Here is a 16,577-nt window from a genome sequence, read left to right as displayed (position 1 = left end):
CAACCAAGGTCACAAGTACCTGGCAAGATTCCAAAGAATAAAACATATTTTATGCTGCTTATTCTAGGAATAAGTAGCAGATTTCCCCAAATCCATCTTAATAATGGCTTATGGACTTTTCTTTCAGGAAGTTATCCAAACCATTTATTAAATCCCGTTAAGTTAACTGCTTTCACTGCACTCTCAGGCAAAGAATACAATACAATACAGGTTCTTGTATTCGCAATTTTTGACAGGGAATCATTGCGGCATACAGCAAAATCTACATTCATGATTTCAAATTAGAAGATTCAACATAGATAGTTTATGTTTGGAGGGAGTAATAAATTGGAAGTGTTAGACCCCAGATAGCGTACGTAACTACAAAGGGAAAAGGTATGTTTTTAGTCTTTTCCTGAACAGACTGTGTGTGGGAATTTGCCACACATGAGTTGGTAGACTGTTCCAGATGTATGGTCTAAGGAACTTGAAAGTGGAGTTAAACAGCTTTTTCTGCCATATTCATTGAAATGGGAAAGGTATCGTAAATCATTGTGTAAGTGTTGAATTGAAGAAAGTGTGTGAGACTGGAATACAAGTCACTAGTTTGCTGGAGTTTTTTCCATAGATGGCCTTTTGGATTATACAAGCTAGCTTGAAATGAATTTGGTTTTTGACAGGTAACCAGTGTAGTAAGGGACTAACCCTCTCAAAGTGGCTAGATCGGAAAATTAGTCTTGCTTCTGTTCTTTCTCTGTAATGCCGTAGTAGAGGGAGTTGCAGTAGTCCAGGTAGGGCAGCAAGACAGCTTATGCCACCCTCCTAAAGTTGTCTTGGTTCAGAACTGATCGATCTTAGTTGTCTTAGTCTGAAGAAGAACCCCTTTGCCAGGGATGTGATCTGGCTCGTGAAGGATAAAGAGGAGTCCAGGGTAATTCCTAGCACCTTAGAGCAGTGGTCCCCAACCCTGTTCTGGAGGTCCACCAGGCCAATTGGGTTTTCAGGCTAGCCCTAATGAATATGCATGAGAGAGATTTGCATATAATGGGAAGTGACAGGCATGCAAATCTGCTCCATGCATATTCATTAGGGCTATCCAGAAAACCTGATTGGCCTGGTGGCCCTCCAGGACCACTGCCTTAGAGGAGTTCATTGTTGTGAGTATCTCACCTGTAGATAGTAACTGACCAGGGATCTCAAAGTCCCTCCTTGAGGGCCGCAATCCAGTCGGGTTTTCAGGATTTCCCCAATGACTATGCATTGAAAGCAGTGCATGCACATAGATCTCATGCATTTGTGGCGTACTGCAAGGATCACTGTTATCATTGATCCTCTATAACCCTTTCATGAGCTTACTAGGCCATATCAAATTCGACATGCATATTCTCATATGCAGATGACATTCTTCTACTCATTCCAATTAATCGTGATTCTAACAATACAACGCTGTTAATATCAAATGGAATAGACAAAATACAGACCTGTGCCACATTCAACAAACTCAAACTAAATGCGGGCAAAACCAAAGTTCTATGGTTTCATAACACTGTACACACAGTCCCTCTCATTCATTGGGGAAATCCGGAAAACCCGACTGGATTGTGGCCCTCAAGGAGGGACTTTGAGATCCCTGGTCAGTTACTATCTACAGGCGAGATACTAACAACAATGAACTCTTCTAAGGCAGTGGTCCTGGAGGGCCACCAGGCCAATCAGGTTTTCTGGATAGCCCTAATGAATATGCATGGAGCAGATTTGCATGCCTGTCACTTCCCATTATATGCAAATCTCTCTCATGCATATTCATTAGGGCTAGCCTGAAAACCCAATTGTAACAGACTGTAGTCCCTAAACCAGAGCACTTTGGGTTTTTGTTTGTTGTCTTAAAGAATTCAAGAGTTTAATTACATGTTGAGTGAAGAAATATTTTCTCCAGTTTGTTTTAAATCTACTACTTAGTAGCTTCATTGCATGTCCCCTATTCCTAGTAATTTTGGAAAATGTAAACAAGTAATTTACATCTACCTGTTCCACTCCAATGCCAAGAGCCTTTTTAAAACTTCAGACGCGAGCGACGCCTTGCCGCACGCGCCCCGACCTCCAAACCCCCCTGCCGCCATCTATTTTCCCCCCTCCTCCCTCTCGCCTACTCACAGTGTTTAACTGAAAAGCGCTGTGCTGTGCTGCCACTGGCCTCACTATCTTCTCTCCACTGCGGCCCGCCCTCTCACAACTTCCTGTTTCCGCTAGGGTTGGCCGCAGTGTAGAGAAGACACCGAAGCCAGCAACAGCGCGGTGCAGTGCTTTTCTTTGAGGCAAGTAGAGCGTATGCACAGGGGTAGCAGGAAAAGAATGCTGATGGATGGGGGAAGGGAACAGGGGGAGCAGGCAAGAGGTGGGTGCACAGGGAAGGGGGGAATGCTGCTGCTACACAGGGAAAGGGGGGAATGTTGCTGCTCAGGGAAGGAGAGAATGCTGCTTCTGTACAGGGAAGTGTGGGGGAATGCTGCTGCACAGGGAAGGGGGGAATGCTGCTGTTGCTGTACAGGGAAGTGGGGGAGGGGGGAAGGGAAAGGGGGCCAGGGAGCAATTTTGGTTTGCTTTGGGGGGGAGACAAAAGAGGGCCAGGCAGGCAGCGCACGAGAATGAAAGACAGCAGGCAGGGAGAGAGACAGAAAGAAATAAACACAGACAGATAAAGGGGGCCAGGGAGGGAGACAGACAGAAAGAAAGACAGACAGACAGTGGGAGGGAGAGAGACAAAGAAAGGAAGAAAGAGACAGGGGCAGAGAGAGACATAGAAAGAAAGAAAGACAGATAGACATTTTCTAGCACCCGTTAATGTAACAGGCTTAATGACTAGTATTTCTATATTCAAGAAAGCATGGGACAGGCACATTGGATCTCTTAGGGAGAGGAGATAATGGGTGCTGCAGATGGGCAGACGGGATGGGCCATTTGGCCTTTATCTGCCATCATGTTTCTATGGCAGTTTTGAGAATTTACATCTCCTATCTCTATATGGGAAAGTATGTAGAGCTACTGCCTCTGCATCCAGAGGTTGTGAGATCAAATCCCAGTGCTGCTCCTTGTGACCCTGGGTTAGTCATTTAGTCCTCCAATACCCACCACTTTGAATGTCAACTTTAAATGGCAAAGCCACAAAAAGGTGGTATATAAGTCCCCATTCTCTTTCCCTATATTGCACTGTATGGGGGCACTTTATGCGATTAATCATGCAGTTAAACATTTTAATTGATGTACAGCCTTAGATTTGAACTATCAAATTCACTAATAAACGCTGTATCACTCATTCTCTGAACACTTCATGTTTCTTTTGAATATATATACATATTTGTTAATACTAGAACAAGATTTCAGAGAAGATATTCAACCTTTTTGTTATCATCTGTGAGAGATATTTCAGCCAGTAGCGTTTTGGGTTGGGAAGAGGGGCAATGCTTAATGATGAGTTGTGAGTGTCTAGTAACAGGAAGGGACTTAGTAAATCCTAATGGTGTTTTATATTGATGGTTTTAAATGTGCCTGCCTTACAGAAACGAGCTATGAAAGCAGAAAGCAGTGTTGCAAATCTGAAGAAAGAAATAGCACTTTTGCAGGTAAAAATAAAAAAAACAAATTTCAGTATGAAGAAAAGAGTTGCCTTGTGAAAAATGAGTGGGTAGGAGGGGAGTACCTACTATTTTACGTAGTGCTACAAGATGTATTAAGTACTGTAGATTGCACAAAGGAGACTGAAGCTCCAGACACAAATGACAATCCAATGGCACTCACATTGTGTTCTACTACTATACTACTATTAATTATTTCTATAGCGCTACCAGACTTATGCAGCGCTGTACAGTCATAAAGAAGACAGTGTCCCTGCTCGAAAGAGCTTACAATCTAAACAGCCAAGACAGACAAACAGGATGTCATGGATACAGTTAAGGGGAATGGTTAATCTGCTGGCTAGGTTGGTGGACAGTAGGGAATAGGGTTATGGATTAGAGAATGATACGGTGGCGGTTTACCCGCGGCTACTGTGTTTAGCCGCGGGTAACCCGCCAAAAACGGGGAATGAAAATTAGCAGCCTCTGCGGGGACGGGGACAAGGCCATCACCGCCCCGTGGAGCGGTGAATGGTCTTGTCACCGCAGTGAGGCATAAAGGATCGTGCGGTTCCCCCAGCCCCCACCCACCCACCCGCACGCTGGCTCGATCGTTTAACCAGCTTCCTCTCTCCACCTCACCTTAGTTTGCCGGCTTTCTTTTTCGGCGACCGGAACACTTTCAAAAGAGCCGCGCACGCGCGGCTGCTCAGTATTCAATCTTCTGCTCTGACCCAACCGGAAACAGGAAATTGCAGCAGAGCAGAAGATTGAACTTTGAGCAGCCGAGCATGCGCGGCTCTTTGAAAGCGTGCCGGTCGCCGAAAAAGAAAACCGGCAAACTAAGGAGAGCTGGAGAGCAGTAGCGTACCAAGGGGGGGGGCGGGAGGGGCGAAAAAGGTAATGGCGCCAGGCCTTGGAGCACCGAGGCAGACCGCTTTTCCCCCCTCCCAGCCGAACCCCCGCTGACCCTCCTATCTCTCCCCCCCCAAGTGAACCTTTCCGACCCTCCCAGCAAAAGCAGCAAACCTCCCTCCAGTAGCGTCGGCTTTCTCCTCCCTCTGCCGCATCACTGATGACGTCATCAGTGACGCGGCAGAGGGAGGAGAAAGCCGCGAAGGAGGTTTGCTGCTCTCACTGGGAGGGTCGGAAAGGTTCACGGAGGGGGGAGATAGGAGCGGGGGTTCGGCTGGGAGGGGGGAGAAGCGGTCTGCCTTGTGCTCCATTACCTTCTTCGGGCAGCAGCAGCGTTTACAATTCGCTGCTGTTGCCGGCTTCAGGCCTTGTTCTCTGCCGGGTCCTGCCTACTTCCTATTTTCATGAAGACAGGACCCGATAGAGAGGAAGACCTGAAGCGGGCAACAGCAGTGAATTGTGAATGCTGCTGCTGCCCGATGAAGATCAGGACATCAGGGAAGGAGCAGGGAGAAATCGGCTGCTGGCTTGGGGGTGAGGGTAGGGAAAGAATCGTGGAAGTGGAGAAATTGGCACGATGGCTTTGTGGGGGCTAGGGGGAGAGAGAAAGAAAGGAAAAAATAAAGAGGAGGGGCCAGGGGGAGAGAGAAAGAAAGGCAGAAATAAAGAGGGGTCAGGGGGAGAGAGAAAGAAAGGCAGAAATAAAGGGGGTCAAGAGGGAGAGAAAGAAAGGCAGAAAGAAAGAGGAGGGCCAGGGGGAGAGAGAAATAAAGAGGGAGGCCAGGGGAAGAGAGAAAGAAAGGCAGAAATAAAGAGGGGGGCCAGAGGGAGAGAGAAAGAAAGGCAGAAATAAAGAGGGGGGTCAAGGGGGAGAGAAAGAAAGGCAGAAAGAAAGAGGAGGGCCAGGGGGAGAGAGAAATAAAGAGGGAGGCCAGGGGGAGAGAGAAAGAAAGGCAGAAATAAAGAGGGGGGCCAGGGGGAGAGAGAAAGAAAGGCAGAAATAAAGAGGGGAGCCAGGGGGAGAGAGAAAGAAAGAGGGGGGGCAGGAGAAGAAAGAAGAAGGACCAGAGACTCATGAAATCACCAGACAAAAAGGTAGGAAAAATTATTTTATTTTCAACTTAGTGATCAAAATGTGTCCGTTTTGAGAATTTATATCTGCTGTCTATATTTTGCACTATGGCCCCCTTTTACTAAAACGCAATAGCGGTTTTTAGCGCAGGGAGCCTATGAGCGTCGAGAGCAGCATGGGGCATTCAGTGCAGCTCCCTGCGCTAAAAACCGCTATCGCAGTTTAGTAAAAAGGGAGGGGGAATATTTGTCTATTTTTGTATAGTTGTTACTGAGGTGACATTGCATAAAGTCATCTGCCTTGACCTCTTTGAAAACCCGCGGAATATAAATGATAATTAACATTTTCTCTGCGTACAGCGTGCTTTGTGTTTTTAAAATTTTATTGGTGGTAGATCATTTTGACTTGGCCACAAAGGTAAGGGGGAGGGAGGGAGGGGAGCTGCTGAAAGACATTTAGTAATCCTTGCAGGCTTGACTGTGCAGGGAATTATTTTTGTAAAATCATGTTTTGTTATGTGACTGGCATTATCTAGACTTTAATTTCTATGAATGAATAGAATGAAAATGATATAAAATTACTTGCTTGCGGGGACCGCGTGTTCCGGCTCACACAAGGAAGGAGGGGGTGAAAGGGAAAAAGTTTATCTTCCTTGGAAATAGATTCTGAAGTGACCTCATTAAAGAAGACCAGCACCAAATGTACAAGAAATTCCTTAAACAATGTCAAAAGAGCCCAAAATAGAAAACTGCTACTGCCTTGAGACTCCATTATTGAAGGAATCAACTTGAAATCACAGAAGAGACAGGAAAAGGTTAAATGCCTCATGGAATCCTCGGGTACAAAACACAAACCAAATTGTGAATGAAATCAGAGCAGACAGTAAGAATTATAAAATTGATGTCATCATCCATCTGGAAAAAAAGGCGTACTAGAAATAATGCCTCAGCAATACAATTTTCAGAAGTTCTATTTGCTCATGGTAAGGGAGAAGAGAGACTGCTAGTGATGGTGGGGGGACTGATAGAAGATATGAAAGAAGGGTGGTAGAAAGGAACAGATGGTAAAGGAGGGAGGGAAGGGTGGTGGTGGAAAGGAATAGAACAGACATTGAAAGAGGGTAGAGAGGAACAGACCCTGAAAGGAAATGTGGAAGGCAGAGTGGGGAGAAGACACTGGAAGGGAAGAAGACAGATGCCAGACTATGGGGGAGTGGAGGGAAGAAGATGGGTGCTAGATGGGGACGGTGACGGGGCAGTGAATGGGATGGCTGTGGCGGTGACGGGGCGGTGAAGGGAACGGCGGTGATGGGGTGGTGCAGAGGATGGTGGGCCGGGGACGGTGCAGTGACGGGGACAGATTTTTCCCCCGTGTCATTCTCTATTATGGATTGAAGGCTATATCAAAAAAGTGAGTTTTCAGTCTGCTTTTAAACAAGGGATTGTAAACCTCTTAGATAACCTTGAAAGGCGGTATATAAATACCTAAAATAAATAAATAGGGAAGGAAAGGGGCTTGGTGGACAAGCTCAGGTAATTTATTCCAGGCCTAGGGGGCAGATAGACAAAAGGAACAAAATCTAGACTTGGGTACAGCTAAGAGAAGCTTATCTGAAGAATGGAGTTCTCTGGGAGGTGTATAAGGAGAGAGGAGAGATATTGAGAGGCACAGAATGAACACACTTTTAGGTCAGCAATAGGAGCTTGCACTGTATGTGAAGGTGGATAGGGAGCCAGTGCAGTGATTTAAGGAGAGGGGTCACATGAGTGTAGCGAGGTTAGTAGAAGATGAATCGTGCAGCAGAGTTATGCACAGATTGCCAGGGGTGGGGGTGGGGAGAGGCAGCAGTGGAGAGACCAGTTAGAAGTAAATTGCAGTAATCTAAGCATGAGCTCTCAAGAAATGTTCTTATTACAGTAGCACTATAACAGCCATAATAAATTTTAAATCTTCTTATTGTTTTCCTCTTTCTATAACTGCCCATACCACATTTAAAATTATAAATTTCAACTGTTCAGGTTTAATTCCATTCTATATAGCACGGTGGTTTTTAGCATTTTATTAGGGAATTTGATATACCGCCTTTTCTGACACACAAGTCAAAGTGGTTTACAAATCTAATATAAAAACAGGGTGAAAGGAACACCAACCAAATAAAAGGACAGATAACTCAAGCAAGCAGATCCTTATCCCTCTTATCTCTCCCCTCCTCTCCCCTATCGTCCTCCCCTCTCTTTAAAGTCGCCTTGAGCCTATATAGGTATGAGCAACACACAAATAGAAGATTCGATTATTAGATCGTTAGCATCCCAAATAATTACTACACTTCTCCTTCCGTATCCACGGAGGTTAGGGGCAGAGACGGTCCGCGAATATTAAAAAAAACGCAAATAATATTCGGGCCGGTTCTGCCCCTAACCTCCCAAGTCCTCTAAATTTTCTTCACACTTCTACCTCTAACCCTCTGTTGTAGTTCCTTCCTATTTCTCCTACTGTAAACCGCGTCGAGCTCTACGAACGTGGAGATGATGCGGTATACAAACCTAAGGATTAGATTAGATTAGAATATACTAATTCTTTAGCACTCTCCAGACCAGTAGAGGTTAATCTTTACGAATGGGTATATATCCAATCATGACCAGCAGGTGGAGACTGAAAACAAAACTGTGGGACAGTATAGCAATGTTACTTACCGTAACAGTTGTTATCCAGGGACAGCAGGCAGGTATTCTCACTAGTGGGTGATGTCATCCGACAGAGCCCCGATACGGACGTCTCACAAGCATGTCTTGCTTGAAGAAACTCAGAAGTTTCGAGATGCCCGCACCGCGCATGCGCCAGTGCCTTCCCGCCCGATGGTCCGGGCGTGTCTCCTCAGTTCAGGTAGCTAGCAGAGAAGCCAACCCAGGGGAGGTGGGTGGGACGTGAGAATAGCTGCCTGCTGTCCCTGGATAACAACTGTTACGGTAAGTAACATTGCTTTATCCCAGGACAAGCAGGCAGGTATTCTCACTAGTGGGTGACCTTCAAGCTAACCTCAATGGGATGGTGGGAGAGATGGCAACTTAGGAGAATAAATTTTGTAACACTGTTTGGCCAAACTGTCCATCCTGTTTGGAGAAAGTATCCAGACAATAATGAGAGGTGAACGTATGAACTGAGGACCAAGTGGCAGCCTTACAAATCTCCTCAATCGGTGTCGATCTGAGGAAGGCTACTGAGGCTGCCATTGCTCTGACCTTATGGGCTGTGACCTTACTGGGAAGGGGCAATCCAGCCTGGGCATAGCAGAAAGAGATACAAGCCGCCATCCAGTTTGAGATGGTGCGCTTCGATACAGGTCGTCCCAACTTGTTTGGATCAAAGGAGACGAAAAGTTGAGGAGCAGTTCTGTGTGGCTTGGTGCGATTCAAGTAGAAAGCCAAAGCATGCTTACAGTCCAGAGTATGAAGAGCTGATTCTCCAGGATGAGAATAAGGCTTTGGAAAAAACACTGGAAGTACAATGGATTGGTTGAGATGAAATTCAGAGACCACCTTAGGAAGGAATTTAGGATGAGTGCGGAGGACCACCTTGTCATGATGGAATACTGTGAAAGGTGGATCCGCCACTAAGGCCTGAAGCTCACTGACCCTGCGAGCAGACGTGAGGGCTACTAGAAAAACCACTTTCCAAGTGAGAAACTTTAGCGGAGCCTTGCTGAGAGGCTCGAAAAGAGGTTTCATAAGCTGAGAAAGGACAACATTGAGATCCCAAACCACTGGAGGAGGTTTGAGAGGGGGATTGACATGGAAAAGTCCTTTCATAAACCTGGAAACCACAGGATGAGCAGAGAGAGGTTTCCCTTGTAGAGGCTGATGAAAAGCCGCAATAGCTCTCAGGTGGACTCGTATAGATGTAGATTTGAGACCAGACTGAGACAGGTGCAGAAGATAGTCCAAAACAGAGGATAGGGAGGCTCGCTGAGGCTCCTTAGAGTTGGAAACACACCATGACGAAAATCTAGTCCATTTTTGGGAGTAGCATTGACGAGTAGCAGGCTTCCTGGAAGCCTCCAAGACATCCCTCACCGCCTGGGAAAACTGGTGAGGAGTCACGTTGAGAGGAACCAAGCTGTCAGGTGGAGAGACTGCAGGTTGGGGTGAAGTAGAGATCCCTGATGCTGAGTAAGCAGTGAAGGAAACACTGGAAGAAGGAACGGCTCCCTGCTGCTGAGTTGAAGTAGAAGGGAGAACCAAGGTTGTCTGGGCCACCGAGGAGCTATCAGAATCATGGTGGCATGGTCGGACTTCAGCTTGACCAGAGTCTTTTGAATGAGAGGAAAAGGAGGAAACGCATACAGAAAGCGATTCCCCCAATCCAGCAGAAAGGCATCTGCCTCGAGACGATGAGGAGTGTAGATCCTGGAGCAGAAGTGAGGCAGCTTGAAGTTGTGGGGAGCCGCAAAGAGGTCGATCTGAGGCGTCCCCCAAAGTGCAAATATCTGATGAAGGGGCTCGGAATGGAGTGTCCATTCGTGAGGCTGGAGAAGACGACTTAGGTTGTCTGCCAGGACATTGTCCTTACCCTGAATGTAGACAGCTGTGAGGAAGGTATTGTGGCGAACCGCCCAATCCCAGACTCTGAGAGCTTCCTGGCAGAGGGAGACCGAGCTCGTGCCCTCCTGCTTGTTGACATAATACATGGCGACCTGATTGTCTGTGCGAATGAGGACCACCATGTCGTGAAGCAGATGTTGAAACGCTTGAAGAGCATTGAAGATGGCTCTGAGCTCCAGAAGATTGATTTGATGGAGTCGGTCCGCACTGGTCCAGAATCCCTGAGTGCGAAGACCATCCAGATGAGCTCCCCAGGCATAGGTCGATGAATCTGTCGTGAGAACCCTCTGGTGGGGAGGAGTGTGAAACAGCAAACCTCTGGATAGATTCGAAGAGGTCATCCACCAAAGTAGAGACTGCCGAAGAGCAGGAGTGACTACTACGATGTGCCGAGTCAACGGATCTGACACTTGAGACCATTGAGAAGCCAGGGTCCACTGAGGAATTCTGAGGTGAAGTCTGGCAAAAGGCGTCACATGAACTGTAGAGGCCATGTGGCCCAGGAGAACCATCATGTGTCTCGCCGATATGGACTGGCGAGAAGACACCGACTGGCAGAGGTGAAGAAGAGCATCGAGGCGCTGAGGAGGAAGAAATGCTCTGAGCTGAACGGTGTCCAGGACCGCCCCGATGAAGGGGAGAGACTGGGTAGGCTGTAGATGAGATTTGGGGAAGTTGATCTTGAAACCCAAACTCTGCAGGAAGTAAATAGTGGCCAGGGTCGCCGAGATGACTTCTGGAGCCGAGGGGGCCTTGATGAGCCAGTCGTCGAGGTAGGGAAATACCTTAAGACCCCGGGACCGGAGTGCAGCGGCCACCACCACCAGACACTTCGTGAAGACTCTGGGAGATGAGGACAGGCCGAACGGAAGCACTCGGTACTGCAGATGTAGATGTCCCACCCGAAATCTGAGGAACTTGCGAGAGGCCGGATGAATGGGAATGTGAGTGTAGGCCTCCTTGAGATCCAGAGAGCATAACCAGTCGTTCTGCTATAGGAGGGGATAGAGAGAAGCTAGGGTCAGCATGCTAAATCTCTCTTTGACCAAGAACTTGTTGAGGACCCTGAGGTCCAGAATGGGTCGCAGGTCGCCCGTCTTCTTCGGGACAAGAAAGTACCGGGAGTAAAACCCCCGGTTGCGCTGGTCCACAGGGACCGGCTCGACTGCACGAAGCCGGAGCAAAGCCTGAGCTTCCTGAAGAAGAAGAGCGGTCTGAGTCAAGTTGGAAGGATACTCTCTTGGAGGGTGGTCCGGAGGTACCCGATGGAATTGAAGAGAGTACCCTTCCCTGATGATAGTAAGGACCCAGAGGTCGGTGGTGACAGCCTCCCAGCGATGATAAAAATGATGGAGGCGCCCCCCGATGGGAAAAACAGGAGGAGGCAGAACGAGGTTGGTTACACTCTCTAAGAGACAGTCAAAAAGGCTGAGGAGCCTTGGGGACAGTAGACGGCTGAGGCTTTTGCTGAGCTTTCAGAGGAGGCTGCCGCTTCGCTGGTTGACTCGCAGGTGGAGTTTGCCTCGGTTGATAACGCCGTTGATAAATCAAGGGCGGTCGAGAGGGCCGAGACTGCTGAGGCTTAGGCTTTGGCCGAAGAATGGACTGAAAGGACTTTTCATGAAGACAATTTCTTCGTGACTGTCTCGATGGATTCGTCAAAAAGGTCCGCCCCAGCACACGAAACGTTTGCCAGCCGGTCCTGAAGATTCGGGTCCATGTCAATGGTACGCAGCCAGGCCAAACGGCGCATCGCCACAGAGCAGGCAGCAGCCCGGGCCGAGAGCTCGAAGGTATCATAGGAAGATTGCATCAACTGAAGACGAAGCTGGGACAGCGAAGCAACTACCTCCTCAAACTCAAAACGAGCCTGGGACTCGATGTAGGGCGTAAACTTCCGAAGTACAAGAAGAAAGAATTCCAAATAAGTGGCAAAGTGGAAATTATAATTCAGAACTCGGGACGCCATCATAGAATTCTGATAGATGCGTCGTCCAAACTTATCCATGGTTCTGCCCTCGCGGCCCGGAGGCACCAAAGCATACACCTGGGATGGATGAGACCGCTTGAGAGAGGATTCGACCAGAAGGGACTGATGCGAAAGTTGAGGACCCTCGAAGCCCTTATGATGCACCGTGCGGTACTGAGCATCTAATTTTCCAGGGACCGCAGGGATAGAGTAAGGAGACTCAAAACATCTCATGAAGGTCTGGTCGAGGAGCTTATGCAGAGGCAGGCGCAGGGACTCGGCTGGGGGATGAGGCAAGTGCATGGTATCGAGGTACTCCTTGGAGTATCGAGAACCAGAATCGAGGGTAATGTCCAGGTCATCCGCCATTTGTCTTAGAAACGAGGAAAAAGACAGCTGGCCCGCCAGCGCCGGTCGTCGAGAAGGACTGGAAGAAGACGAGGTCTCGGGTTCTACAGAGGCCTGCGAACAACAGGGTGAGTGAAAAACCTCGGTGTCCTCGAACTCCGGACCCGGAGGAGGAGACTCAGCTGAAGCAGAGTACCCCATTTGAGGCAATTTCTTTTGAGGAGAGACGGTCGAGTGCCGAGAGGAATGCCTCGAAGAGTGCCTGGATCGATGCCCCTCTCGATGCCTGGAGGGGGATCGAGACCGCCGATGAGAATACTGATCCCCAGAAGCCTCCAAAGAGCAGATAGGACTCGAGGCCGTAGATCGGAGAGGCGGAAGATTCGACGCCTCCCGCGACGACGCCCATACTTGATAGGGGGTTCGGAAGAACTCGTCCTGTTTCTTGCTATGCCCAGGGCTGGAAGGTCCCGAGGGTGGATGCCACACTGTGTCATGGGGAGGGGTAATAGGCTCCAAAGGAGGCAAGTCACTAAGGGAGGCCTTCCTTGAGGGGATCGGTTCCAAGGGAGGCATGTCGCTAAAGGAGGCCTTCCTCGAGGGACCGGCCATCGACCGCCGCTCCTCTTCGCCGAGCAACGAGGTCGTGCGTCGCGGAGGAGGGGGCGGCCCGCCCCTCGGAATCGGAACTGGGAGGTCACCCTGGATCATGGCAATCAGCCGGGGTCCCATGAGCTCCACAAACTGAGCCTCCAAAATGGACCTCAACGAAGCCGATATGGAGGGATCCGCACCAAAAGGGGGCCCTTCTGCACGGTCTCTTCGGTGCCGAGTGCTTTTGCTTGCCAGCCTTCGGCACTTTGAGCACCACCGGTGGAACTGTAGGGGTCGGTACCTGTTCCAAGGAGACGGAGGAAGGCACCGGCGCCGAGGTCGAGGCCTAAACCGGAGTAAACGATGCCGGTTTCAGAAGGCCCGAAGCCGCAGAGGGCTTCGCAGACGGAGTCGAAGCACCAGTCGATGTCGAAGCCGAAGGATCCAACACAGCTTCCATCTTGAACATCGACTCCCACAACAAACAGCGGCGTTTAAACGCACGCGCTGTGAGAGTGGAGCAAGGCCGGCACGATTTCGGAAGGTGTTCCGGACCCAGACACTGCAGGCAGCGTCGATGCGGATCCGTGAGCGAAATCGCGCACTGGCACTTGCTACACTTTTTAAAGCCAGTGATCGGCTGGGACATAGGCCGGAAAAGCTCCGCCGCAAGGTCGAAGGCGCGGGGCCCAAGCCACGCGGCCGACCAGATGTCGGAAGAAAATTTTTTTTTATTAAAAAGAAATCAAAGAAAGAAACAAACGCACGGCAAGAGCAAAAGAACTCAATCCGTGGCTATGCAGAAGTCAAAAAAACGGGTTCCATTGGCGCAGAATTGAAGTGAACTTCTCAGCTCCGCGGAAGAAAAAGAACTGAGGAGACACGCCCGGACCATCGGGCGGGAAGGCACTGGCGCATGTGCGGTGCGGGCATCTCGAAACTTCAGAGTTTCTTCAAGCAAGACATGCTTGTGAGACGTCCGTATTGGGGCTCTGTCAGATGACATCACCCACTAGTGAGAATACCTGCCTGCTTGTCCTGGGATAAATAATATACTCCCTTCTCTATTTACATCAGTCTTCTTTCAGTCTCCAGCAGGTGTTGAGTGATCTGTACCCATCTCCCTTGGTAGGGCTGTTGGAATTTGTTTAGGGGGTTCTAGTCCCTGTTTTTGGCCGGACAGAGCTTGGGCGGGCCCTGTTTGGGGGTCCGTCCGACCTCAGGGAGGTGCACCCCTACTGGGATGACTGGTTGATTCGGGCGAAGTCGTTGCAGGAGAGCGCCCGAGTTACGGCTCGGGTGGTTGAGTTTCTCCGGTCACTGGGCTGGGTGGTCAACCTTTCCAAGAGTCGGTTGGTCCCAGCTCAGCATCTGGAGTACCTTGGGGTTCTGTTAGACACCTCCTTGGGGAAGGTCTTCCTTCCAGAGGCCTGAGTAAGCAAATTGCAATATCAGATTCGCCTTCTTTTGGCGTCCCGGTGTCCTCGGGCGCAGGATTTCCTCCAAGTCTTGGGGTCGATGGCAGCGTTCCTGGATGTTGTGAGGTGGGCGCGGGCCCACATGTGCTTCTTTAGTATGCTCTGCTCCGTAGATGGTCACCCCAGAGGCACAGTTTGGAGGTCCTGTCCCTCTGCGAGGCTTGGCGCGCTGCAGTCTTCATTGGTGGCTCTAGACCTCTCATCTGCTCCAGAGGGTGAGTCTGGATCTATCGCAGTGGACGGTGCTTCTCACGGATGCCAGTCTCCTCGGTTGGGGGGGCTCAGTGTCTAGGTCACTCAGCTCAGGGCACCTGGTCCATGGAAGAGGCGTCCTGGTCGATCAACGTGTTGGAGACCAGAGCCGTCCGTCTGGCGCTGTTAGCCTTCCGCTCCTTCTTGATGGGCAAGTCGGTCAGAGTCCTGTCTAACAATGCCACAGCGGTGGCTTCTGTCAATCGTTGGGGCACAAAGAGCGCTCAGATGGCGGAGGAGGAGGCTTGGCTCATGCTTTGGGCAGAGTCACGCCTTCTGGACCTCTCGGCCTCTCACATAGCCGGGGTGGAGAATGTTCAGGTGAACTTTCTCAGTCACATCTTAGATCCCAGAGAGTGGTGTTTCAGCCCCGTGGCTTTTCAGTTGATAGTGCAGGCTTGGGGTCAGTCCCTGATGGACCTGATGGCCACTAGTGGCAATGCCGAGGTGTTCCACTTCTTCGGTCGTCGCAGGGATGGACTGGCCGAGGGTCTGGATGCTCTGGTTCAACCATGGCCAACAGAGGGGCTGTTGTGCATGATCCCTCCGTGGTCATTAGTGGGCAGAGTTCTTCTCCGCATTGTTCGCCATCCGGGTCTGGCGGTTCTGGTGGCTCCAGATTGGCCTCGACATCCGTGATACGCGGATCTGGTGACACTCTGGTGGCGGATCCTCTTCTTCTGCCTCCCTTGGACGATCTTCTGACGCAGGGTCCCATTCCCATATTCGACCCGTCTCCCTTCTGTCTTACGGCTTGGCTTTTGAAAGGGGTCGCCTTGGTAAGAAGGGGTATTCAGATAGGGTGATCTCTACACTCTTGCCTGGAGGCTTTCTACCTCTCAGGCTTCTGTGTGGGTTTGGCACTTCTTTGAGGGGTGGTGCCAGGTGCGGGGAGTGGTCTCTCTTCGCGCTTCTGTGCCTAACATCCTAGAGTTCTTGCAAGATGGCCTGGATAGAGGCCTGGCTTCGGCTTCTCTCCGGGTTCAGCTTGTGGCCTTGTCAGCCTTTCGGGAGTTTGTGACAGGTCAGCGTTTGACAGCCATTCCTGATGTGATTCGCTTTTTGCGGGCGGCCAAGGTGCTCAGGCCTCCCATGCAGCCCTCTGTTCCCTCTTGGAATCTCAGTCTGGTTCTCTCTATTCTGATGCACCCGCCCTTCGAACCGTTGAGCGGCTGCTCTTTGAAAGACTACTCTGAAGGCGGTCTTTTTGGTGGACATTTCTTCCGCTAGGCGTGTTTCTGAGCTACAGGTTTTCTCTTGTAGGGCTCCCTTCTTGGAGTTTTCTAGGGAGCAGGTTGTCTTGAGGCCTGTTCCTTCTTTTTCTGCCGAAAGTAGTTTCTCCTTTTCATGTCAATCAATCTGTGGTCCTCCCGGTCTTGGGTAGTTGGGAGGGCTCTTCTGAGCAAAGACAGCTGTGCAAGTTGGATGTTGGTCGGGTCCTTCGCTCTTATGTGCAGTAGACCCAGGAGATCAGGAAATAAGATCATCTCTTTGTCCTTCTGACTGGTCCTCTTAGGGGGGCTGGCGCTTCTAAGGCTACTATTGCACGCTAGATCAAGGAGACTATTGCTTCCGCTTCTCTTCTGGGGCAGAAGCCCGTTCCGGAGTTTCTCAAAGCTCATTCTACTCGGGGTCAGGCGGCTTCTTGGGCTGAGTCGTCGCTCGTGCCTCCAGTGGACATTTGTAAGGCTGCAGTTTGGTCTTCCTTGTATTCCTTTGTCAGACTCTTTCGGGTAGATGTTCTGGCGCGTCAAGATGCGG

General features: G+C 49.8%; 1 protein-coding gene across 2 annotated transcripts in view; it reads left to right on the top strand.

Annotated features, from left to right (window-relative positions):
- ENTR1 (endosome associated trafficking regulator 1) overlaps positions 1-16,577 on the top strand; it is a 43,903-nt gene that overhangs the window by 12,542 nt on the left and 14,784 nt on the right. For both annotated transcript variants that reach the window (XM_033960332.1, XM_033960330.1), the window contains exon 6: positions 3,537-3,599. In XM_033960332.1, the coding sequence (XP_033816223.1) occupies positions 3,537-3,599 (63 nt within the window). The remainder of the gene's footprint in view (positions 1-3,536; positions 3,600-16,577) is intronic.

This window comes from Geotrypetes seraphini, chromosome 10, assembly GCF_902459505.1.
Source record: "Geotrypetes seraphini chromosome 10, aGeoSer1.1, whole genome shotgun sequence".
NCBI classification, from domain to species: Eukaryota; Metazoa; Chordata; class Amphibia; order Gymnophiona; family Dermophiidae; genus Geotrypetes; species Geotrypetes seraphini.
This window is presented reverse-complemented; position numbering and strand designations above follow the sequence as displayed.